At 46.3% G+C, this 24,911-nt stretch overlaps 1 protein-coding gene across 6 annotated transcripts in view; it reads left to right on the top strand.

The window, feature by feature from the left end:
• The window catches only part of DDX4 (DEAD-box helicase 4), a 340,193-nt gene that overhangs the window by 141,070 nt on the left and 174,212 nt on the right, over positions 1-24,911 (top strand). For 4 of the 6 annotated variants that reach the window (XM_033931141.1, XM_033931150.1, XM_033931159.1 and 1 more), the window contains one exon: positions 8,110-8,196. The exons of the other annotated variants lie outside the window; for them this stretch is intronic. In XM_033931141.1, the coding sequence (XP_033787032.1) occupies positions 8,110-8,196 (87 nt within the window). The remainder of the gene's footprint in view (positions 1-8,109; positions 8,197-24,911) is intronic. 6 annotated transcript variants of the gene reach the window in all.

Raw genomic sequence — 24,911 nt, 5'->3', positions numbered from 1 at the left:
AACAATCCACACATCACACAAGAGTGTACCTAGGAAAAAAAGCAGCATCTTACATACTGCATATACCCATTGTAAAACTAAACAAGCCAGACTAGTACAGATCAATCCTACACAGTCAATCCTAACTGAAAACCATGTCTTTTGAACACACAGAACACAGAAAACACCTTCGCCTAGTTTGGAATATGTAATCACAAACTAACCCCTCTCCCTTTTACAAAACTGTAATGTGGTTTTTAGCCATGGTGGTTACAGCTCAGACTCTCATAGAATTCTGAGCAATTACCACCATGGCCGGTGCTAAAAAAAAACGCTCTACAGTTTTGTAAAAGGGGTTTTAAAATAAAAAAAATGTAGACAAAGGTTAAATTGAACCACCAAGAAGCTGGACTCTGCATACAATGCAACACCACAGAAACAGCAAAAAAATAAATATAATTTTTTTTCTACATTGTCTTCTCTGGTTTCTGCTTTGCTCATAGTATTGTCACTCTCTTCCTTTCATCCACTGTCTACCCTCTCTCTGCCCCTTCTATATGGCTTCTTCTTTCCTTGTATTCCCCTTCCATCTCTCTCTTCACCCCTATTATTCTGGCATCCATCTTCTTCCCTTCCCTCCTCCAATGGTCTGGCATCTCTCTCCTCTTCTTCCCTTCCCTCTCCCACACCCCCATGGTCTGGCATTTCACTCTCTCCTCTCCCTTCCCCCCACTTCCATCAGCATCTGCCCTCTTTCTTTCCATCCAACCCAATTCCATCCAGTATCCTACCCCCTTATGTCTCTCTATCCTTTTCCTGCACACCAATTCCATCAGCATTTTCTCCCTTTCTCTCCCTCCACCACCCTTCCATACCACCCTGACCCCCTTTTTCTCCCTCCACCACCCTTCTTTGCTCCTCTCTCACTCCAAACCAGCAAGGTCCCATGATGACTGCTTCTGTTGCCTCTGCCTCTGGAAGATGTAAGTGACGTTGGAGGGGGTGGGCCGGCAGACGCAAGGAGTTGCGGCAAGATTCCGCAAGACTGCAACTGCCGGTCCACCCCTTCCGACGTCACTTACGTCTTCTGTAGGCAGAGGCGGTAAATGCAGTCATCGCGGGACCTTCCTGCACTTTAGTGTGGCTGCTGACTCTGCTTCGGAATAAGTAACGGCAGCCGCGCTGAGGTGCAGGTGCCATTTAGAGCAGTTTGGAAGGTTTTGGATCCAGCCAGCTGTGTACCCCCTAGGGCTGGCACCGGGGGCGGTCTGCTACTGTATGAGGGGACAAAAAATAATAAAAAGAATGGATAACTGGACTGATTTTAGACATGTCATACAATTATAACAACAAAAATGTTATAAAATGTAATTCTAAACTCAAAAGACTCCAGACGAAAAGCAGACTATAGAAAGGAAACCAGAAAAGATCAAACTCATAGTACTAAGATCCAAATGCTAAAATCAGACACTTCCATTATGAAGAGACGTGTGGATCACCGCTAATTATAACGAGTGAGTCTTTAAAATATGAGACGGTAACGGATAGCCAGACCTGCTGGACGGAAGTGACAAATACTGGAGCTAAAACCAGAGCACCGTGATGAAACTTGAATGGAAATATGGATACCTATTTATACTTTTGAGTAAAATTGCGATGCGAACATATCATAGAAAAGAATAAATAAAAACCAAGAACAACATCTTGTAACACCGAACTCAGAATTAATGAAATAACATGCTAAAAGAAGTTCACCCCCCCCCTAAAATAGGGCATATACATACTTAAAATGATGGCTGGTTACAAACAGTATGCCTAGACTATATAGACCTAAACAGGGCAAAAGTAAACGTATGGGAAATGAACAGCTAATAATACAGAGTGTATCTTGAAAACATAAGCCGATAGTAGCTCAAAGACAAGCTGACCGGGTAGATGAAAAGTGAAATCTGGGAAAGATTTAAATTATTGTTCAAATGAGCCTCTATTAAAACCAAAGAATAAAACCACAGCACTCGGGAAAGTAAAAAAGGGAGAGTAAAATGGACTTACCGAAAAGGTCCCTTAACTGATGAACACAGGATAAATGTGAACACGCGACAGTGGGGCTATGATATTTGATCCGTTGAAAGAGGCGCTAAAAAGTGTCGGCAGTGGATTGAATACACACTGATAGGGGAGGGGCATTGGGCTTGTAAAAAAGGCTGCTTTAATAAATAAATGAAAATACTGGTGATAAAACTAAATAAAAAAACAAAACAATGCTAAAATGCCGAACCTGATTGCAAGTGGTAGTGAAAGTAGCATAAGGCACCCGTAGTACTGTTAGTGCCAGAGCTGCTTGGAATAAAGAACCGGGTCCTGCCTTCACGGAAACAGAAAGTAGGCAGGACCCGGCAGCAAGAAGAGCAAATTGTAAGCTTCACTGACCTGTCTCCCGCCTTAGCCCATAGCGAACGAATGCTTTGGGGCTCTAACATGTGAAGGAAGCCGGCACACACACGTTAGAGCCCCAGAACATAAGTTCGCTACAGGCTAAGGCATGAAATCTCCAAGCCGTTTTTTTTGGGGTTTATTTTTTTTTTAATGTTGAGCAGTGGCAGCAGCAGAATTTAGCTGGGCGGTCATCTAAATTACCCGAGCGGATCGCCTGGCTAAAAGGCCCTAGGGAGAACACTGGAGAGGTATGGCCAGTAGGAAAAAGCAGGTATTGATGCCCCTGTATAAGGCTTTGGTGAGACCTCATTTAGAATATTGTATACAATTCGGGAGGCCGCACCTTCAAAAAGATATAAATTGGATGGAGTCGGTCCAGAGGAAGACTACTAAAATGGTATGTGGTCTGCATCATAAGGCGTATGGGGACAGACTTAAAGATCTGAATCTGTATACGTTGGAGGCAAGGCGGGAGAGGGGAGATATGATAGACACGTTTAAATACAAAATATGAAAAAATGTTATTAGCCAAGTGGTGGTGACACCCACTGAAAAGACATTTATTTAAAATGGAGAAAAAGCCTCAATCATTTAATATTTAGACGGCAATCCACTGGATTTCCAGCCGTTCAACATAGGTATCGTAGGCAAAAAAAACTCCACAACTATCAAAATGCAGTTTTCAAAATGGGATATATTCCCACCATTGTGCACAGGAAAATAGGGAACAAGAAACAATGTTGAACTTGTGACATCATGATGTCAATCTCCAAAGCACTGGTGAAACAAGAGCCTTGTTAGAAAGTAGAATTGCTTTTCTTCACCACAACGCTGTGAAACTGATAAGGACGCTTTAGCAGAAAAATCAGCATGCTGGGTCAGAGCACAGCGCTTTGGAGATTGACATCATGATGTGAAGATAAGTTCAACATTTGTTTCTTGTTCTTTTTCCCTATTTTCCCGTGCACAGTGGTGGGAGTATATCCCATTTTGAAAATTGCATTTTGATAGTTGTGGAGTGTTTTTTTGCCTATGATACCTATGTTGAACGGCTGGAAATCCAGTGGGTTGCCATCTAAATATTAAATGATTGAGGCTTTTTCTCCATTTTAAATAAATGTCTTTTCAGTGGGTGTCACCACCACTTGCCTAATAACATTTTTTGTGGTTAAATTTTGTTGTTTGTTTTTCTTGAGACGTTTAAATATCTACGTAATGTAAATGCGCCTGAGTCGAGTCTCTTTCATTTGAAAGGAAACTGCAATGAGAGGGCATAGGATGAAGTTAAGAGGTGATAAGCTCTGGAGTAATCTAAGGAAATACTTTTTTCTTATACAATCCCACTTTATTCCGGGACCAGTGAGTTATGCATCTCTACCGCCAGGCACTGTAGAGAGCTTCAAATAATTGAAGTCATAACCTCTTCCCTCTGCTAGCATATCCTGGAGCATGCTCAGTAGAATCCAGTTTAAGCTTTCTACGAGCCAAGCCTGTAGAAGTTCATTTCTTCTCGTGTTTTATTTGGATCATTTCTTCTGGTGTTTTATTTGGATAGTTTCAATAATATTTTCAGTATTCCCTCACGGGTCGGCCAGGTTCCCTGCTGGGAGATTCTTATAATAAGAACATAAGAACATAAGAATTGCCATCTCCGGATCAGACCCATGGTCCATCGAGTCCGGCGATCCGCACACGCGGAGGCCCAGTCAGGTATACACCTGATTGTTCTAATCACCCATATCCCTCTATGCCTCTCATAAGGCGGGAGATCGTGGACGGTTGGAGAACGTCCTGCTTTGGTGGGTGGGGGGGTGATGTTACCTGCATGGCTGTAAGACTCCTGGACAGTCTGCCGGACAGATCGAAGCCAGCTCACCCCAGGTTGGTCCGATTATGGGTGCAGTGCAGGCTGAGCGGTTCTGTGAAATGCGCCCGAGATCAGAGCTGGATTACTTTTACTCTGCCAAGCTGCTGCGCGATGAATCCAGAGGTGGCGGAGGTCACTTGCTGTGGTGGTCGGGCCAGTGGGGCAGTCAGAAGACTTGAAATCCAGCTTTACAGCTTCCTGAGGCATTTGATCTCCTTACATGCTATTCATAGCATTGCCTGCATTTCTCCCTTCACCAGAATGTGAGTTCACAGGGTGACAGCATGTTTTGGCAATTTTGGGGAATCTTAAAAAGGGGGAGTTTTCGGTGGTTTCCCTGCATGCCTTAACCATACCCCACCCCCCAACCTCTAAAATCCTAAAATTGTCATTTTCAGGTGTTCCCTGTTTTTTCCCGGGCAATTTTATTGCAAAATCGGCACTCGACAGCAATTTTGAATTTTTCAAATATGAATAAAGCTATATTTTTCTATAGTTAGAGCTTTGTTTTTGCTCCAAACTTCATAGATGGCCTTCCCAGGTTGGGATGAATCAATTTCATGACTCATTTGCGGCGGCTGTCGGTTGCGCAGCTGCATGTGCTGCGGCTCTCGAGAGGGGCTAAACTTGCATGGAAGCAGTGCTTTTTGCCTCAGCAGAGACCCTTGTTGAACATTCTGCCCCAATTTCTGCAAAATTTGCATTGGGGGGCTCTCGGGTGAGCACTGGTGGCGTTTTGGCGTAATATATGCGCGTTTCTGGGTAAAATTTGGATATGTCCTTGAAGTACTTTAAGTCTGAGGAGCATAGGGAGGCTTTTGCCGCAAGAGCCCTCCTTTCCCCCGGGAATTGTGCGTAGGCTCTTTCAGGCATTATTTTAAAAGTCTATGCCTGTGATCATCCCACCGGCATTTAGCCTTCTGTGGGGATGTCGCTTGGCACGGATCTTTTGCTTGGTTCCCCAGCAGGACCTGTGGAGTGCGAAAGGATAACACCCGCGATAGCATTGGGCACTTTCCCGATCCCTCTGCTTTCTCAAGGATGTTCGGCGGCAGCCACTGATGTGGAATATTTGGTGGAGCTTTGTGTTCAGGCTCCGTGTAGGTCTCGGGACCTGGCTACTGGTCCCACAGAACGCAGGTTCCTATTACCTGCTTGTCTGGAGGGTATCATCACAGAAGCACTGCAGGACTGGTCCCTGCTGCAGGCTCAGCCAGTCCAACAGGAATGTTCTCTCAGGAGTGCTTAAGAAGCTGCTCTCTGCCTCCTTCCCTTGATACCCAGATACAGGTTATATACTATCGGAGATTTGGGGTAGCCCGGGAGGGTCCTCTATTTTGCACTAGGGCTATGACAAGGATTAGTCTCCTGGCGGGTAGTTTTTTCTAAGCGCTTTACTTCTCCGAAGGTGGCTTCAGCTAAGACTCAGGTTACCATGCACACTTCTTTCCGTCCCGACGGAGGAGTGGTACTGCAGGATGTTCAGGACAGATGTATAGATTTCATCCTTATGCACTTTCTTTTTTGATTCAGATGTGTCCGGGATCAAGGTGGCGCCAACTTCGTCCTTCGTTGCACAGGTATGCCTCTCCACAATTCCCCATGTGCTGTCTCTGGTGCTGCATCGTTTGGAATTTTTCATATCCGGGGTGGATTGAATGGCTGACACCTTTTCTGACATTCTAATCATTTGCGCCTAGCTCGGTGCTTACTCAGTGTCTCCCCGGAAGATGTGGCAGTTTCAGGTGGCGGTCTGGGGACTCCTCTGATGCCACTCTGAATATGTTGCCCTTTTGAGGACAGCGTCGATTCGGCCAGGGACAAGAGGATCTCCTGGCAAGTATACAGAATCGCAGGCCGATGGCTTTTCCTGGGAACAGGATGTGTCCCACCAGGGATTTGGGGCCTTCTGCTTTTAGCCTGTATTGGACGTCCTTATCAGTATGATGGTCCTCCCTCCTCAGGGCATAGGTACCCTGCATTCCCCAGACCCTGTTTCAAGGGGTCTGGCTGTAGTCCTGAATCGGATGTCTGGCACCCCCACCCAACCAGAAGACAGTTTTGGCGTCTGGCCTTCATCTCTCTACCATGCATCTGGGAGGGGAGGGGGTGCTGTCTATTGGTGGAATGGGAGTCTGTCACGTTCGAAGTGGAAGTGTTGCGTGCTGAGCTCCCTTTGGAGTTTTCTAGTCCTCTCTCCATATAATTTCTTGTTTCTCTTTCAGACCACAACTCAGTGATGCGGTCCGCAGACTTATGGATCTTGCGGTCCCTACCAGGAGGCAACTTGGGCTCTGGGAGATGCTCGATATGTTTCATCGTCCCAATGAAAGACTCCGAAGTTAGAGAGTGAGCCTGAATTTCAAAATGGTCAACCCTGAAGGTGCCCCACTTACGAATGGAGATGGTGCTTTCTGTAATTGATTCACTTAAGCAGGGGGAGTTGCTGTTCTTCTGGATTTTATAAAGGGGTAACTGTTTATCCCAATTGTTCCAGCAAACAGGAAGATTTTTACATCCTGGAGCTGCAATTTCAATTGCGGCTATTTCCTTCAGGTTGGCGATGGCGCCCCAAGTTGTCGGTGCTCGCTGTTTTTAGTGTCCTGGTCCATACAAATCTGAACGCTTGGTGTTCTGGCAGAGGGGTTCCAGGCGGTTTAGCAGGTGGTTCTCTTGCTGCAGTATCTGGGCTGGGTGCTCAACCTTTGGAGTCACTTGAAGTCACTCAGGATTTGGAGTACATGGGGAGTTAGCTTTCTCATGGGCTAGTACAGGAGTAGGGAACTCTGGTCCTCGAGAGCCGTATTCCAGTCGGGTTTTCAGGATTTCCTCAATGAATATGCATGAGATCTATTTGCATGCACTGCTTTCAATGCATATTCATTGGGGAAATCCTGAAAACCCGACTGGAATACGGCTCTCGAGGACTGGAGTTCCCTATCCCTGAGCTAGAACATAGTGTTCCTAATCTAATCTATACCGGGTCATTCCCCTAAGGGACTTGAACCGGTTAACTAAACTTGGGGCTCCTTTTACTAAGGTGCACTAATGTTTTTATCACGCATTGCGCGCCAAGAACTAACACCAGCTCAATGGTGGCGTTTGCATCAAGCACGCACTAAAACCGCTAGCACACCTTAGTAAAAGGAGCCCTTAATCTTAAGAAACATTAATGAACAATAATAAGAGAGGATAAATCAGTAAATAACATACAGTTATCAGCTAGAAAATTCTTTCAGTTATCAGTTAGATATTTCTTAAACAGATAAGTTTTCAAGGTTTTTCTAAAGCAAGTCAACAAAGAAAGAGTTCTAATATCTGAAGGAAGATCATTCCAGATTTTCACCATAGCAAATGACAAAGAATGTGAAACCCTACCTAAAGTTTGAATCCCTGTAATAGAAGGGAATATTAATTTGAATTTATGTATATTCCTAGTAGACCAAAAATGATAAAGAGTTAAAAGAAAGAGGAAATAGTAGAGAAAAAAATCCCATAAACTCTTAAAAATAACATTCACACATTTAAACTGAACCCTCCAATATATCGGAAGCCAATGCAATGCCCTCAACAATGGAGTAACATGATCGTATTTGTTTTTACCAAAAATCACTTTGGCCGCCATGTTCTGAATAAGTTGTAATCTCTTCAAGTTACATTTATTTAAATCGATGTAAAGGGAATTGGCATAGTCCAGGTAAGCTAATATTATAGCCTGGACCAATATAGCAAAGTGATATTGATGAAAAAAACCAACACTCCTTAGCATCCGTAAACTTAAAAAAACAAACACTTTTTAGATATGTTATTAATTTGTTTTGTCATAGAAAAGGTGGAATCCAAAACAAATCCCAGGATTCTAGATGAAAATTCAATCTTCAGGGAGTCACCTGAACTTAATCTTATAGAAGAAGGTAAGTTGTGTGTAACAGACCAAACCATAACAGTTTGGTTTTGGTGGCATTTAACTTCATACGCACAAAAGAAGTCCAGTCTTGAAATACAAAAGTTAATTTCTGCTGTTAAATTTGACAATGATGGGTGAACTTCAAGTAAGATGAAAATATCGTCAGTGTATGTAAAAATCAATTCTGAGATAGATAATTTCAAATATTTCTGTGTCGTTATATATATATAGATATATAGATATTAAATAATATGGGAGAAAATGCAGAGCCCCGAGATACTCCACAAATAGGAGACCAAGATGGAGAAAATTTATTCTCAGTATGCACTTGATACGATCGTAGTTTCAAGAAACCGCTGAACCAGTTCAAAACTCCTTGATCTAGTCCAATATTAATCAAAAGTTGTATAAGAATATCATGATCCACGACATCAAAAGCTGCCGAAAGATCAAATTGCAGCAAAACAGCACAATGACCATGGACCAAAAAATGTTGAACTTTCGCGGAGAAACAAGACGCGGTGACTGCAGCTCCTGCCTAATACTACTTTATCCCAGGACAAGCAGGCAGGTATTCTCACATATGGATGACGTCATCGACGTCACAAACAGACTTGCTTGAAGAAACTCGAAGTTTTGAGTCGGCCGCACCGCGCATGCGCGAGTGCCTTCCCGCCCAGCACAGGGCGCATCTCCTCAGTTCACAGTTTTCCGCGGAGCCGAGAAGTCCGTCTTTGACTCTCTGCGTTTAGCTTCGTTCACTTTTTGCCTTCTCTCAACCGCGGATTGTGTTTTTTTTTCTTCACGAATCGCTCTTTTATCTTATTTCTTTTTGAGTAAAAAAAAAAAAAAAAATTTTTTTTTCGGCTTCCGTTCGGCTTCCGGGATGGGCCGCTCGGCCACAGCCCGAGGTCTTCGACTTTGCGGCGGCTATTTTTCCATCTATGTCCCGGCCTGCTGCAGGCTTTAAGAGATGTAGCAAGTGTCAGTGCGCAATCTCTCACAGACGCTGCCTTAAGTGCCTTGGGCCGAAACATCATCCTAGGTCGTGCCTGCTTTGCCAAACACTTCAGCTTCGTGCTTTCAAGTGTCATTGCATTCTGGTGGACAAGCTTTTCGAAATAGTCTCCTACTGATCCCTCGACTTCGAAAGCGTCTTCAGCCTCGACTTCCATCGAGGCTCCTTCAGCGCCTACTGCTTCCACCTCGAGCCTCATCAGCCCTTCATCGTTTGCAGTGGCTCTTGCTTCGACGTCATCTGCTGTATCTTCCCCTGTTTCCTCAGGTCAGATAGCTCAGCAGTCGGTTCCACCGGTGGTGATTAAAGTGTCCAAGACTCCCAAGTCGAAACACTCTCACACTACCTCGAAGGAACCTCCAGCCAAAGCAAGTGGTCCGGTTTCAGACGCGGATCCATCCTTGCCGGCTTCTTTCCAGACCATGTTAGAGAAGCAGTTTATTATCCCAGGACAAGCAGGCAGGTATTCTTACTAATAGGTGACGTGATCCAATGGAGCCCCGATGCGGACACCTCACAAGCATTTTTGCTTGAAGAAACTCAAAAGTTTCGAGTCGCCCGCACCGCGCATGCGCGAGTGCCTTCCCGCCCAGACCAGGGCGCGTCTCCTCAGTTCTTACTTTTTCCGCGGAGCCAAGAAGTCCGTCTTCGACTCTCTGCGTGAAGATTTTTCACTTGTGCCTTCTAAAGTCCGTGGTTTTGGGTTATTTTTCTCTCAATCGCTGATTTTCGTCGTTCGTTCTTGTTTAAAAAAAAAAAAAAATTCTTCTGTCCGACTGGGCAGGCCACGTGGCCGCAGCCCTGCGGCTTCAATCTCACGGCGGAGCTTTTCCGGCCGATGTCCCGGCCTATCACCGGTTTTAAAAAGTGTGCCAAGTGCCAGCGCACGATTTTGCTCACGGACCCTCATCGACGCTGTGTTCGGTGTCTCGGGCCTGAACACCTGAAATCGTGCTGGCCTTGCTCCACACTCACCGCACGTGCTTTCAAGCACCGTTGCGTCTTGTGGGAGTCGCTGTTCAGCATGGAGTCCTCGACTGAGCAATCGTCATCGAAGGGCCCCTCACCTTCGACTTCATCCGCTGCTCCTCAGCCTTCCACCTCTGCGGCGCCGAGTCTCATCAAGCCTGCATCGTTCATGCCGGCCCCGACTCCAGCGCCTGCTGCGATGCCTTCTTCAGTCTCTTCAGATCAGGTAGCACAGCAGCCTATTCCACCAGTAGTGCTAAAAGTGCCCAAGGCTTCTAGGCCCAAGCACTCGCACACTACCCCCAAAGAACGCGAGGCCCGTGCAGGCGGTCCCATTGCAGATGCGGATCCGTCCTTGCCGGCCTCGTTCCAGACCTTGTTAGAGAAGCAATTCATCGAGCTCTTCACCACCATTGGGCCTAAGCTTCTCTCACAAATCCAGCCTGGGCACGGGGAGGCCTCCTGCGAGGTTGAGCCGCCTCCAGTGCCTCAGCGATACACACACTCTCTACAGGGAGCAGAGTCTCTGCAAGTGTCTGGTCTGGCTTCGGTGCATGCATCGCAAGGAGCAGAGTCTTTGCCCATGCCTCCATTGGAACCCATCCACTCGATGCAAGGAGCAGAGACTTTGTGAGTGCCTCCATTGGAACCGATCCACCTGATGCAGGGGTTCGAGTCCCTACGAGTACCCCGTGGTGATTCCAGCCATCCACCTGTGCTTCGATCAACTGCTTCCAGCCCCATCCACTACCTGGGGGCTTCAGCGAAGATCCATTCGCCTCGTTCATCGAGGCAGATATCCAAGCACGGTGCACATTGGTCGAGGCATTAATCGAGGCACTCGTCCAGGCATGCCTCGCCTCATCGGAAGCAGCCTTTCCTTGAGTATTCTCCACCGGCTACTTCACCTTCTCTGATGCCGGAGCTCGAGGACACGATGGGGACTTTATCACCACCATGATCCCCGTCCTCATTGGATCCCGAAGCCTCAAAGTCCTCAAGCCCGTCTCGAGGCCCTGCTTCGGCTGACCTGCTGTCGTTCTCCTCCTTCCTTCGACATATGTTAGACGACCTGGACATCCACCTGGACACAGGTTCCAAATTCTTCAAGAAATACCTAGAGACTATGCACCTCCCTTAACCACCTGCTGAATCCCTCAAACTTCCTCTTCACAAGTTGCTGGATCAGACCTTTATGCGGTGCCTTGAAACACTTTATTCCATCCCCGCTGTGCCGGGCAAATTGGATACCAGGTACCGCACGGTGCACCACAAGGGGTTCGATAGTTCCCAACTCTCCCATCAATCCCTCTTGGTAGAGTCCTCACTGAATCGCTCTCGCCCCTCCCAGGTCTACGCTGCCGTCCCACCTGGTAGAGAGGGAAAGACCATGGACCGCTTTGGCAGGAGGATTTATCAGAAGTCCATGATGACATCCAGGGTTCTGAACTACAACTTCCATTTCGTCACATATTTCGAGTTCTTCCTGTCGGTACTCCAGAAGTTTTCGCCCTATGTGGAACCCAGGGCACAATCCGAGTACCAGGAGGTTCTGGCCTCGCTGTCCCAGCTCCGGTTACAGCTGATGCAATCATCCTACGATGCCTTCGGCTCGGGCTACAGCGTGTGCAGTGGCTATGCGCCGGCTGGCATGGCTCAGGACCATCGATATGGACCCTAATCTCCAAGACAGGCTTGCCAATGTTCCATGCGCTGGTATCGACCTCTTTGATGAATCCATCAAGGCCGCGACCAAGAAGCTCTCGGATCACGAGAAATCCTTCCAATCCATCCTGCGTCTGACGCTTAAGCGTGCTCCTCCTCGCCCATCATGCCCACCGTTAATACACCAGCGGCATTACCCACCTAAGCAGGCTCCCCCCATCCAACAGCCTGTGAAGCGGCAGCATTCCCAAAAATAGCAACAAAAGCCTCAGCCATCCTCCGTCCCTAAAGCTCCTCAGCCCTTTTGACTGCCTCATAGAGGACGTAACTTCAGTCATCCTGCCATTCTCAGCTGCTCCACCAATTGGAGGTCGTCTCCATCACTTTTACCATTGATGGACGACTATTACCACCGACCTCTGGGTCCTTTCCATCATCAGAGAGGGGTACTCTCTCCAGTTCGATCGAGTAACCCCGGAACATCCTCCAAGAGAGTATCCTTCCAACTTGATCCAGACCGCCCTTCTTCAGGAAGCTCAGGCTCTATTACAGCTTGGAGCCATCGAGCCGGTTCCTGTGTCTCAACAGAACAAGGGCTTTTTCTCCCGGTACTTCCTTGTTCCGAAGAAGACTGGTGATCTGCGACCCATTTTGGACCTCAGGGTGCTCAACAAGTTTCTGGTCAAAGAAGTTTTGCATGTTGTCTCTGACATCCCTGTACCTCCTCCTCGAGCAGAACGACTGGTTATGCTCTCTGGATCTCAAGGAGGCCTATACCCACATTCCCATTCATCTGGCCTCCCGACAATACCTCAGATTCAGGTTAGGACATCTTCATCTCCAATACCGAGTGCTTCCCTTCGGCCTGACCTTGTCACCCCGAGTCTTCACCAAGTGCCTGGTAGTGGTGGCTGCAGCACTCGGGAACCACGGCCTCCAGATCTTCCCCTACCTGGACGACTGGCTCATCAAGGATTCTACGTCTCAGGGAGTCGTCTTCGTGACCCAGAAGACGATTTGGTTACTACAACATCTGGGATTCGAGATAAACTTTCTGAAATCCCATCTACAACCCTCACAGATACTTCCCTTCATCGGAGCTGTTCTGGATACTACCCAACTCAGAGCATTCCTCCCTTCCGAATGGCGGGAAGCTCTCCTCCATCTTTGCCACTTGGTGTCCTCTCGCCTGTCCATCTCGGCGAGACACATGATGGTTCTCCTGGGCCACATGGCCTCTACAGTTCACGTGACTCCTTTTGCCAGACTTCACCTCAGGATTCCCCAGTGGACCCTGGCATCTCAGTGGATGCAGATATCCGACCCTCTGTCCCGACATATCCGGGTCACTCCTGCTCTGCAACAGTCTCTTCGCTGGTGGATGCTATCCTCCAATCTATCCAGAGGTTTGCTGTTCCAAACTCCCCCCATCGGAAAGTCCTCACGACCGACTCATCCACTTATGCTTGGGGAGCTCATCTGGACGGCCTACGCACTCAAGGTCACTGGACCAGCACAGATCGCCATTGCCACATTAATCTCCTGGAACTCAGGGCGATTTTCAGTGCCCTCACTACCTTTCAGCACCTGCTTCAAGACGAGGTGGTCCTCATCCGCACGGACAACCAAGTCGCCATGTATTATATCAACAAACAAGGGGGCACGGGATCGGCCTCCTTCTGTCAGGAAGTTCTGAAAGTTTGGGATTGGGCGATTCGCTACAACACCTTCCCAAAAGTCGTCTACATCCAGGGGGCGGACAATGCCTTGGCGGACAACTTGAGTCATCTGCTGCAACCTCATAAGTGGACCCTCCACTCAACGCCCCTCCATCACATCTTTTCTCAGTGGGGAACTCCTCAGATCGACCTCTTTGCAGCCCCCCACAACTTCAAACTGCCTCAGTTCTGCTCCAGGATCTACACTCCTAACCGCCTCGAGGCCGATGCTTTTCTTCTGGATTGGATGAATCTCTTTCTATATGCGTTTCCTCCATTTCCTCTCATCCAGAAGACTCTAGTCAAACTCAAGTCAGACCATGCCACCATGATCCTGATCGCCCCAAAGTGGCCCAGACAACATTGGTACTCCCTTCTACTTCAACTCAGCAGCAGGGAGCCCTTCCCTCTACCAGTGTTTCCATCACTACTTACATACACAGCAGCAGGGATCTCTACTTCATCCCAAGCTGCAGTCTCTACACCTTACAGCTTGATTCTTCTCAATGTAGCCCCTATCCAGTTTTCTCAACCTGTGAGAGATGTCCTGGAAGCTTCAAGGAAGCCTGCTACTAGACAATGCTACCACCAGAAGTGGACTAGATTCTCTGCTTGGTGTGTTTCTCATCATCATGAGCCACAACACTCCTCCTTGTCTTCAGTTTTGGATTATCTTTTCCACCTTTCTCATTCTGGTCTCAAGTCTACATCGATACAAGCCCATCTTAGTGCAATTGCTGCTTTCCATCAGCCTCTCCAAGGGAAACCTCTCTCTGCTCATCCGGTGACTTCCAGATTCATGAAAGGACTCTTCCATGTTAATCCTCCCCTCAAACCGCCTCCAGTGGTTTGGGACCTCAATGTTCTTTCTCAGCTTATGAAATCTCCATTTGAACCTCTCCACAAGGCTCATCTGAAGTATCTCACTTGGAAAGTGGTGTTCCTTATTGGCCTCATCTTGGCTCGTCGAGATTAGTGAGCTTCAAGCATTGGTGGTGGATCCACCTTTCACAGTATTCCACCATGACAAGGTGGTCCTTCGTACTCATCCAAAATTCCTCCACAAAGTGGTCTCGGAATTTCATCTGAATCAATCCATTGTTCTCCCTGAGTTTTTTCCAAAGCCTCATTCTCATCCTGGAGAATCAGCTCTTCATACTCTGGACTGTAAACGTGCTTTGGCTTTCTACCTGGAACGCACCAAACCACACAGAACTGCTCCTCAACTTTTCATCTCCTTTGATCCGAACAAGTTGGGACGTCCCATCTCTAAGCGCACCATCTCCAATTGGATGGCGGTTTGTATCTCCTTCTGCTATGCCCAGGCTGGATTACCCCTTCACAGTAAAGTCACAGCCCACAAGGTCAGAGCAATGGCAGCCTCTGTAGCCTTCCTCAGATCGACCCTGATTGAGGAGATTTGTAAGGCTGCCACTTGGTCCTCAGTTCACACCTTCACTTCTCACTATTGTCTGGATACTTTCTCCAGATGGGATGGACAGTTTGGCCAAACAGTATCACAAAATTTATTCTCCTAAGTTGCCAACTCTCCCACCATCCCATTGTGGTTAGCTTGGAGGTCACCCATTAGTGAGAATACCTGCCTGCTTGTCCTGGGATAAAGCAATGTTACTTACCGTAACAGTTATCTAGGGACAGCAGGCAGCTATTCTCACATCCCACCCACCTCCCCTGGATTGGCTTCTCTGCTAGCTATCTGAACTGAGGAGATGCGCCCTGGTCTGGGAGGGAAGGCACTCGCGCATGCACGATGCAGGCAACTCGAAACTTCCAGTTTCTTCAAGCAAAAATGCTTGTGAGGCGTCCGCATCGGGGCTCCGTTGGATCACGTCACCCATTAGTGAGAATAGCTGCCTGCTGTCCCTGGATAACAACTGTTATGGTAAGTAACATTGCTTTCAGTGCCTTACTAACATGGGACCTAAACTGCTTCCTCTTATCCATTCTGGGCATTCAGCAGACTCCCGTGAGGTCGAACCGCTTCCTATGCCCCAGTCTGAGCTTCCACACTCTTTGCAGGGAGCAGAGTCTCTGCGAGTGTCTGGTCTGCCATCCAGGCACGAAAAGCAAGGAGCAGAGTCTTTGAGAGTGCATCGAGGTTCCTCCACCAAGCCTCTGGAGGTTCAATCTACAGCCTCTAGCCCTATTCATACATCGGCATTGGCTGCTTACGTCTCCAAGGCGAAATCTCCTCGATCTTCAAGATCTGGTTCCAAACATAGTTCTCACCACCATTCGAGGCCTTCATCGAGGCATACTTCCAGGCATCGTTCTTCTCAGGATAGACCATCTTCCTCGAAGCCTTGATCTACTCCAACCTCGAGCAGACCACCGACTCCTCATTCAAGGTCTCCGATGTCGGACCTCGAGGATGTTCCGGCCTCGTCCAAGTCACCAGGTTCCTTTGATGCCTTTTTCTATGCCGAGGCTTCTTCTTCGACACAGGCTGCCTCAATGTCCTCTAGTCCTTCTCGAGGCAAAGCATTGGCAGATCAGCTATCTTTTTTGTCTTTCCTGTGCTGGACTGTGCTGGTCCAGTGACCTTGAGTGTGTAGATTTGGATGGTCAATTGGATACTGGCTCCAAATATTCTATGGAGTATCTAGAAGTCATGCATCTCCCTCAACCTCCGGCAGAATGTCTTAAGCTTCCACTTCATAAGCTTTTGAATCAGACTTTTGCTCGATGCATAGAGACACCTTTTTCCATACTAGCAGTTCCAGGAAAATTATACTCTAGGTATAAAACTGTGCATCACAAAGGGTTTGACAATTCACAATTATCTCATCAATCCCTGCTTGTTGAATCCTCCTTGAAGAGATCCCATCCTTCCAAGGTCTATGCAACAGTTCCTCCTGGAAGGGAGGGGAAAACTATGGACAAATTTGGACGTCACATCTACCAGAATGCTATGATATCCTCTAAAGTCCTCAATTATAAATTTTATTTCATCACTTATTTTGAATTTCTTCTTTCTCTTCTACCAAAGTTTTTGACTTATTTGGATAACCAAATGCATTTTGAGTTTAAAGAAGTCATTGCTTCTTTCTCTCAATTACGTCTCCATCTCCTCCAATCAACTGGCTTCGTACCATTGACATGGACTCTAACCTTCAAGACCGCTTAGCTAACCTTCCTTGTCTAGGCAACGACCTCTTTGATGAATCCATCGAGGCAGCTACCAAGAAATTATCTGACCATGAAAAATCTTTTGCTTCAATAGTCAGACCTAAACCAAAGTCATCTCCTGCCAAACCTGCACACCCTAGTGTTATCTATCAAAGGCGTTTTGCTTCAAAGCCGACTCCTTATACTCGCCCTCCTTTGAAAAAATAGCAATCTCAGAAGCAAAAAAAAAATCAAAAACCCCAACCTTCTGCTGCATCTAAGACTTCTCAGCCTTTTTGACTATTTACAACAGAGCATAACCTCCACCGTTCTGTCTCTGTCTCTCTTTCCCCCTAAAGGAGGTCGTCTCCATCATTTTTACAACCGATGGACGTTAATTACATCCGACCTCTGGGTGCTTACCATCATTAGGGAAGGATACTCTCTTCATTTCACTCAGGTTCCACCAGAGCTTCCTCCAAGAGAGTATCCTTCCAATCCATCCCAGACCGCCCTTCTTCAGGAACCTCAAGCTCTGCTTCATCTCCATGCCATCGAATCAGTTCCCTTGGAATAGCAGAACAGGGGTTTTAACTCCCGTTACTTTCTTGTTCCGAAGAAGATGGGCGATCTGCGACCCATTCTGGATCTCAGGGCTCTCAAAAAATTTCTAGTCAAAGAAAAGTTTTGAATGTTGTCCCTAGCATCCCTTTATCCCCTTCTCGAGCAGAACAACTGGTTATGCTCTCTCGATCTCAAGGAGGCCTACACTCATATTCCCATTCATCCGGCCTCCCGTCAATACCTCAGATTTTGGGTGGGGAATCTACACTATCAATACAGAGTTCTACCCTTCGGCCTGGCCTCGTCTCCCAGAGTGTTCACCAAGTGCCTGATATTGGTAGCAGCAGCTCTAAGAAATCATGGTCTTCAGATATTTCCTTACCTCGACGACTGGCTCATCAAAGATTCCACATCTCAAGGGGTTATTGTAGCGACCCAACGGACTACCTGGTTCCTACAAAGTTTGGGATTCGAAACCAACTGTCCCAAATCTCAACTTCAGCCCTCATAGAATCTACAATTCATTGGAGCTGTTCTGGACACTGTCCAACTCAGAGCATTCCTTCCACAACAACGTCTGGAAGCTCTTCTTCAACTCTGTCACACAATGTCTTCCTGCTCTTCTATCTCAGCGAGACACATGATGGTACTTCTGGGTCACATGGCCTCCACAGTACACGTGACTCCTTTTATCAGGCTTCACTTCAGAATTCCTCAATGGACCCTGGCATCTCAATGGACGCAGGGTTACGATCCTCTTTCTCGACACATCAGTCACTCCTCCTTTGAAGCAGTCTCTTTGTTGGTGGATGCTCTCTTCCAATCTTTCCAGAGGCTTGCATTTTCAAACGCCCCCTCATCAAAAGGTCCTCACGACAGACTCTTCGACCTACATATGGGGCCCTCATCTCGATGGTCTCCGTACTCAAGTTCTCTGGACCAGTACGGATCGTCAATGTCATATCAATCAGTTGGAACTCAGAGCGATCCTCAAAGCTCTCCATGCTTTTAACCCTTTCAGGACCATAAGGATCGTAGGCCAATTTTTGTGGTTTTGACGACATTTTTATGGTAAAAAGGGCTTGCAGATGCCAAAAAATTGATTTTTTTTGTGAAATATCATTATTTTTTTTAAAAAAAATCACACTTCTGGCTTATGGACAGTGTGGCAAGTGAATCTTCTCGTCAATCTGGCAACGACGCTAATGAATGAATGTCGGAACCAGTTTGTTTACATAAAGGCAGTATCATATGGAATCCGTACATATCAAATTTAGAACTGTAGACTATCCCAATCAAAATTTATAGGATTTTATAGTTATTTGACAAATATGTCCCTTGGTCCTGAAAGGGTTAAACATCTACTTCACGACACAGTAGTCCTCGTTCACACGGACAACCAAGTCGCCATCTATTATGTCAACAAACGGGGAGGGACAGGGTCTGCCTCCCTTTGTCAAGAAGCTCTGGAGGTTTGGGACTGGGCAATCCGCCTCAACACCTTCCTCAAAGCTGTCTACATTCAAGGGGCAAAGAATTGCTTGTCGGATAACTTGAGTCGTCTCCTGCAACCTCACGAATGGAATCTCCATTCCTTGCCTCTTCATCACATTTTTTCACAGTGGGGAACGCCACAGATAGACCTCTTTGCAGTTCCCCACAACTACAAACTGCCTCAGTTCTGCTCCAGGATATACTCTCCTCATCGCCTCGAGGCAGATGCTTTTCTTCTGGAATGGAAGAATCTTTTTCTCTACGCATTTCCTCCATTCTCAAGACTCTGTTCAAGTTGAAGAACGATCATGCCACCCTGAATCTAATCGCTCCTCAGTGGCCGAGACAACCCTGGTACTTCCTTCTACTTCAACTCAGCAGCAGGGAACCATACCTTCTACCAGTTTTTCCTTCTCTGCTTACACAAAGTCTAGGATCTCTGCTTCTTCCCAACCTGCAATCTCTACACCTGACAGCCTGGTACCTCTCAACATAACCCCTCTTCAGTTTTCTCAATCTAAGAGATGTTTTAGAAGCTTCTAGAAAGCTTACCACTAGACAATGCTATCACCAAAAATGGACTAGATTTTCTACATGGTGTTTTTCTCATCATAAGGAGCCTCAGCATTCCTCCTTATCTTCCGTTTTGGACTGTCTTTTGCACTTATCCAATTCTGGCCTCAAGTCTACATCTATACGAGTCCATCTCAGTGCAATTGTGGCTTTCCATCAGCCTATTGAAGGGAAACCCCTCTCTGCTCATCCGGTGGTTTCCAGATTCATGAAAGGACTTTCAATGTCAAACCTCCTCTCAAACCGCCTCCTGTGGTTTGGGACCTCAATGTTGTCCTTACTCAACTCATGAAGCCTCAATTTGAACCAATTGATAAGGATCATCTGAAGTATCTCAACTTGGAAAGTGGTGTTTCTCATTGCCCTCACTTTTGCTTGACAAAGCTGCAAGCTTTAGTTACTGACCCACCATTCATTGTGTTCCATCATGACAAGGTGGTTCTTCGTACTCATCCAAAATTCCTACCTAAAGTGGTCTCAGAATTTCAACTCAACCATTCGGTCATACTTCCAGTGTTTTTTCCAAAGCCTCATTCTCACCCTGGAGAATCAGCTCTTCCTACTCTGGACTGTAAATGTGCTTTGGCCTTCTACTTGGAACACACCAAACCACACAGAACTGCTCCTCAACTTTCTGTTTCCTTCGACCCAAATAAGTTGGGACATCCTATTTCTAAGTGTACCATCTCCAATTGGATGGCGGCTTGCATCTCTAATCTAATCTAATCTAAACCTTAGGTTTGTATACCGCATCATCTCTACATTCGTAAAGCTCGACACGGTTAACAAGAGTTAGGGTAGAAAGGAACTCCAGTGCAGGGAAGAGGCAAAATGAAGAGAAAATTTAGAGGAATAGAATAACCAGAGAGGGAGGAGGAGGAGTTACATTTTTGAGAATAACCAGGTTTTCAGATGTTTACGGAAGAGTTGGAGGGAACTCAGATTCCTAAGAGGGGAGGTAAGGTCTCTTTCTGCTATGCCCAAGCTGGATTACCCCTTCACAGTAAAGTCACAGCCCATAAAGTCAGAGCTATGGCAGCTTCAGTAGCTTTCCTCAGATCTACACCTATTGAGGTAATTTGCAAGGCTGCTACTTGCTCCTCGATTCATACCTTCACATATCACTATGTCTGGATACTTTCTCCAGACAGGATGGACAGTTTGGCCAAACAGTATTACAAAATTTATTCTCCTAAATTGCCAACGCTCCCACCATCCCATTCTGGTTAAGGTCACCCATATGTGAGAATAGGCTGTCTGATTGTCCTAGGATAAAGCACAGGTTTTTACCGTAACAGGTGTTTTCCAGGGACAGCAGGCAGCTTTTCTCACAACCCACCCTCCTCCCCTGGTTGGCTTCTCTGCTAGGTATCTGAACTGAGGAGACATGCCCTGTGCTGGGCGGGAAGGCACTCGCGCATGCGCAGTGCGGGCGACTCGAAACGTCGAATTTCTTCAAGCAAGTCTGCTTGTGAGGCGTCCGCATCCGGGCTCCGTCGATGACGTTATCCATATGTGAGAATAGCTGCCTGCTGTCCCTGGATAACACCTGTTACGGTAAGTAACTGTGCTTTCTTGATCTTTTGAACTTAACTACTGATATGCCGAAAAGAAGAGGTAGAGCGGCGGTAGCCCGACCGCCGGAGCCTACCTTTCCACGGCAGGGAGTCATCACCAGCTTTGCGTCTTTGTTCCGGGGCGTTCCCGCAGAGCCGAACGCAAGGGAAGTGGCGGCGTTAGGGAGTGAGATTTCACTATGCTGTCTACGGAGCTATCGGGCTTGCTGGCTCCTCAGGACTCTCCGGCCGGATCATCTTCACCGAAGGTGCCTACAGCAATTCCAGCAGTGCAGAGGGCATTACCAACTCTTCAACCTCTTGAGAGACCTGCCGAAATTACTCTGGAATCAATCTGGACTCCTACCACAAGATATGCCTGGGAATCTTACCACTTGTTCAAAATCAAAATGTGAATATGAAAAAGTTTGAAGAGGATTTAAAAGTCCACAGGGAGAAAGTTAAATCCTTAGAACAATCTGTCCAAAGAGTTCAGTCTTCTTGTACTTTAATTACTCAGGACAAATTGGTGCTTTTGAGGAAAATGGAAAATATGGAGAACTATACTAAACAGTTGAATTTAAGAATTTTGAACTTCCCAAAAACACTTAACGTCCCAAAAAGAGTTGTTTTATAATTTTTTGAAAGAAGTCTTTAAATACCCTGAAGAAGGGCTTCCTCCTCTACATAAAATATACTTTATACCGGTTTCTGTTAAAAAACCTTCTTCCTCAGAAGTTGTTCAATCTAATGTGGACTTAAGCTCTATCAATATATCTAGAATTTTGGAGACATCAGAAGAAGAAGTTGTACTTTGAACAACGCTTCTAGTGACATTTGTATTTCTACAAGACAAGGAAGCACTTTTTCACCTATTTTTTAGATTGAAAAAAGTCTTTATGGATGGCAAGATTTATATATTCTCAGATGTCTCAAGAACGACACAATCAAGAAGGAAAAGATTCCTGGAATTAAGTGAATGTTTAGTTTGGGGGCAAAATTTCAATTGCGATATCCTTGTAAATGTGTAATTTACTTGGATCAGAATACCTATGTTTTTTTATGAACCTTCCCAATTGCAGTTCTTTTTGGAAGGGAAGGGAGTGACAATGCAGAGTTCCAATTGATCCCAATTTACTGGTCTGATTTAAAAATGTAGATGAGCTACCAATTTGATTTTGTTGTTAATTTTTCAATTCTCCATTCCCAATGGATGTGAATTGTTTCGCTCCCTAATGTGGGCTATTCAAAAGTTTGTATGTATTTGAAATTTGAATGAGTACTTTATTTTCCTTGTATAGTCCAGTTTGGGAAACTTTTGTTTGTTCAGTAAGCTTATTTTGTTGAAATAATGATAAATGAATAAATTCAAAATGTTGAACCTTCGCAACCAATGAAATAAGAGTCTCAGTACTATGATTTGGATGAAATCCATATTGAAATGGAAGAAGTATAGAAAATTAATCCAAATATTCTGATAATTGCCTTGAAACAATAGATTCCAAAATCTTTGTTAACAATGGTATGTTTGCAACAGAATGATAATTAAGGGCTAGTGTTGGATCTAATTCAGAATTTTTTAACAATGGGTTCCTCCTATCTACCATCATGTTCAGATTCGGGCAGTCATCAGAGTCTTCTGAAGACTCCGATCCCGCCAGCCTAGCGGATTTTCCAGGTACTGGGACTGGTGGTGATGACCATCAATGGACGGTGTGTAGGCCAGAGCTGGACTATGTTTCTTGCAGCAGGCTCTGTTGTCCCAATGGAATCCACAATGGGACCCTTTGCTTGGCCTCCAGCATTGGTCGGTGGTGGCCCGCAACTGTATGATGTGGTGATTGCTCCCCTTGGCGCTTGCCAGGGGCCTTATGTTCCGGACTTGGATTTGGTGACTGTGTCATAGGATGGGTCTCTCTGGCTAGGGGGGCAGTCTTTAGTTCTGCTCCGGTATAGGGCCAATGTTCTCCCTCGGGGTGCGAAGGGTTGACTATTCGTCTGGAACTGTAAGCGTCTCGGCTGCCTCTTTTGCTTTTCCAGGCCCATCTCTGTCATCGATCTGTCCGAGTGTCCTCGGACATTGCCAGGATGGTGATTTCATCCTCTGGCAGGGGGGATCGAGGGTGGAAACCCCCCCACCCCACAGTAGGGAGTTCTTTTGCTGACTCCAGGTTTTGCTGACTCCAGGTTGCACTCTGATGCGGCATATACAGAACGCCTGGGAACCGTGCTCTTGGTGGTTCCCGAATGGCCGAGACTACCATGGTCTGCCACACTGGTGCTGCTCTGGCGGGGCCAGAGGAGTCTGAGTTTGCCCTGTTATCCTCGGTCCCCCTCTCGCAGGGGCTGATCGCTTTGTAGGACCCTTTGGTCTTGCTTCTGTCTTTTGAGAGTGCTGCCTTGGCCAGGGGCTGTTCTATTGTGGTGATAGCTGTGCTGCTTCACGGCAAAGTGATAAAGATCTGATTGTGGATATCCAAAAGCTTGGAACAAGAGAGTTGGTTCTGCTGTTGGGAGATATCAACCTGCTGGTGGCGGACTGGAAAGTTCTGTCTGCGGAATCGGAAAGAAGTAGGGAGAATATGGATGCCTTTCAAGAAGCTCTGCTCAGACAAATGGTGATAGAACCCACGAGGGAAAAAGCGATATTGGATCTGTTCCTCATAAATGGAGAGAGTATATGTAATGTACTAGTGGGTACTTACCTGTGAAGTCGCGATCATCAAACAGTTTTGTTTGATATAACGGCTAAAGTGGGGGGCAGCTGCATGATACTAAAAGTCCTAGATTTCAAACGCACAGATTTTAATAAAATGGGAGAGTACCCGAAGAAAGAGCTGTTAGGATGTGAGGATATAAGAGAAATGGAAAAACAGTGGTCTAAGCTGAAAGGAGCATAAAAATGGCTGCGGAACTTTATGTGAAGAAAATAAATAAAAACAAGAGAAAAAGGAAACCAACTTGGTTCTCTAAACTAGTGGCGGAGAAAATAAAGGCAAAAGAGTTGGCATTCCTGAAATATATATAAAAAAAAAATCCCAAGAAGAAGAGTACAGAAAGGACTACTTGGTGAAACTGAAAGAAGCCAAGAGGGAGATGTGCAGGCGGAAGAGCAAATGGCTAAAAATGTAAAAAAAAAAAAAAAAGAGACAAAATTTTTTTCAGATATCAGTGAAAGGAGGAAGATGAAAAATGGAATTGCTAAATTAAGATGCTAGTAACCAATATTTGGAGAGTGATGAAGAAAAAGCAAAACGTGTTAAATACTTCTGCTCTGTGTTCACAGAAGAAAAACCTAGAGAAGGACTGAGATTGTCTGACAAAGTTGCAGTAGAAAATGGAGTAGATTCTGCGCCGTTCACAGAGGAAAGTGTTTATGAACAACTTTAAAAATTGAAGGTGGACAAAGTGATGGGACCGGACGGGATCCATCCCAGGATACTGAGGGTGCTCAGATGATTGACATTGTGCGTGTTATACGCAACGTGCAGGTGGAGTGGCACTCGGCTTTGTAGGCGCAGATAGAAGCTCTCCAACATGCAGAAGGCACCTGACGTGGAAGGCTGGCCGGCGGATGGAAGAGGAATCTCTCTGAAGTGGTGCTTCCTGCAGTGTAAGTACTCGTTTAGCGGGGCAATGCTCGGTTTGCGAGATGAAAGTTTGCTGAGTGTTTTGCTCGTCTTGCAAAACACTCGCAAACTGTTACTCGCAAACCGAGGTTCCACTGCCATCTCTGTCCTCCCCTTCCATTTCCCTTCCCTTTCCTGGAGGTCTGGCATCTTTCCTTTTTTTTATCTCCATCTACAGATCCACCTTTTCTCAACTACCCTTTCATCCAACATCTCTCCCTTTCTGTAACTTTCATCCCTAAATCCCATTGTCCACCATCTCTCTCCCTCTCCTCTATTTTTAGACCCCTTTTTTCTTCCCCCCCCCAAAGTCCGGCATATTCACGTCTCTTTGAATCCCCCCCTTCCCTCCCTCCCTCTGTGTACATCTACACCAGGGCCCCCTCCCCTGAACGTCTGCACCCCCC

The sequence above is a fragment of the Geotrypetes seraphini genome, chromosome 1, assembly GCF_902459505.1.
Source record: "Geotrypetes seraphini chromosome 1, aGeoSer1.1, whole genome shotgun sequence".
NCBI classification, from domain to species: domain Eukaryota; kingdom Metazoa; phylum Chordata; class Amphibia; order Gymnophiona; family Dermophiidae; genus Geotrypetes; species Geotrypetes seraphini.
This window is presented reverse-complemented; position numbering and strand designations above follow the sequence as displayed.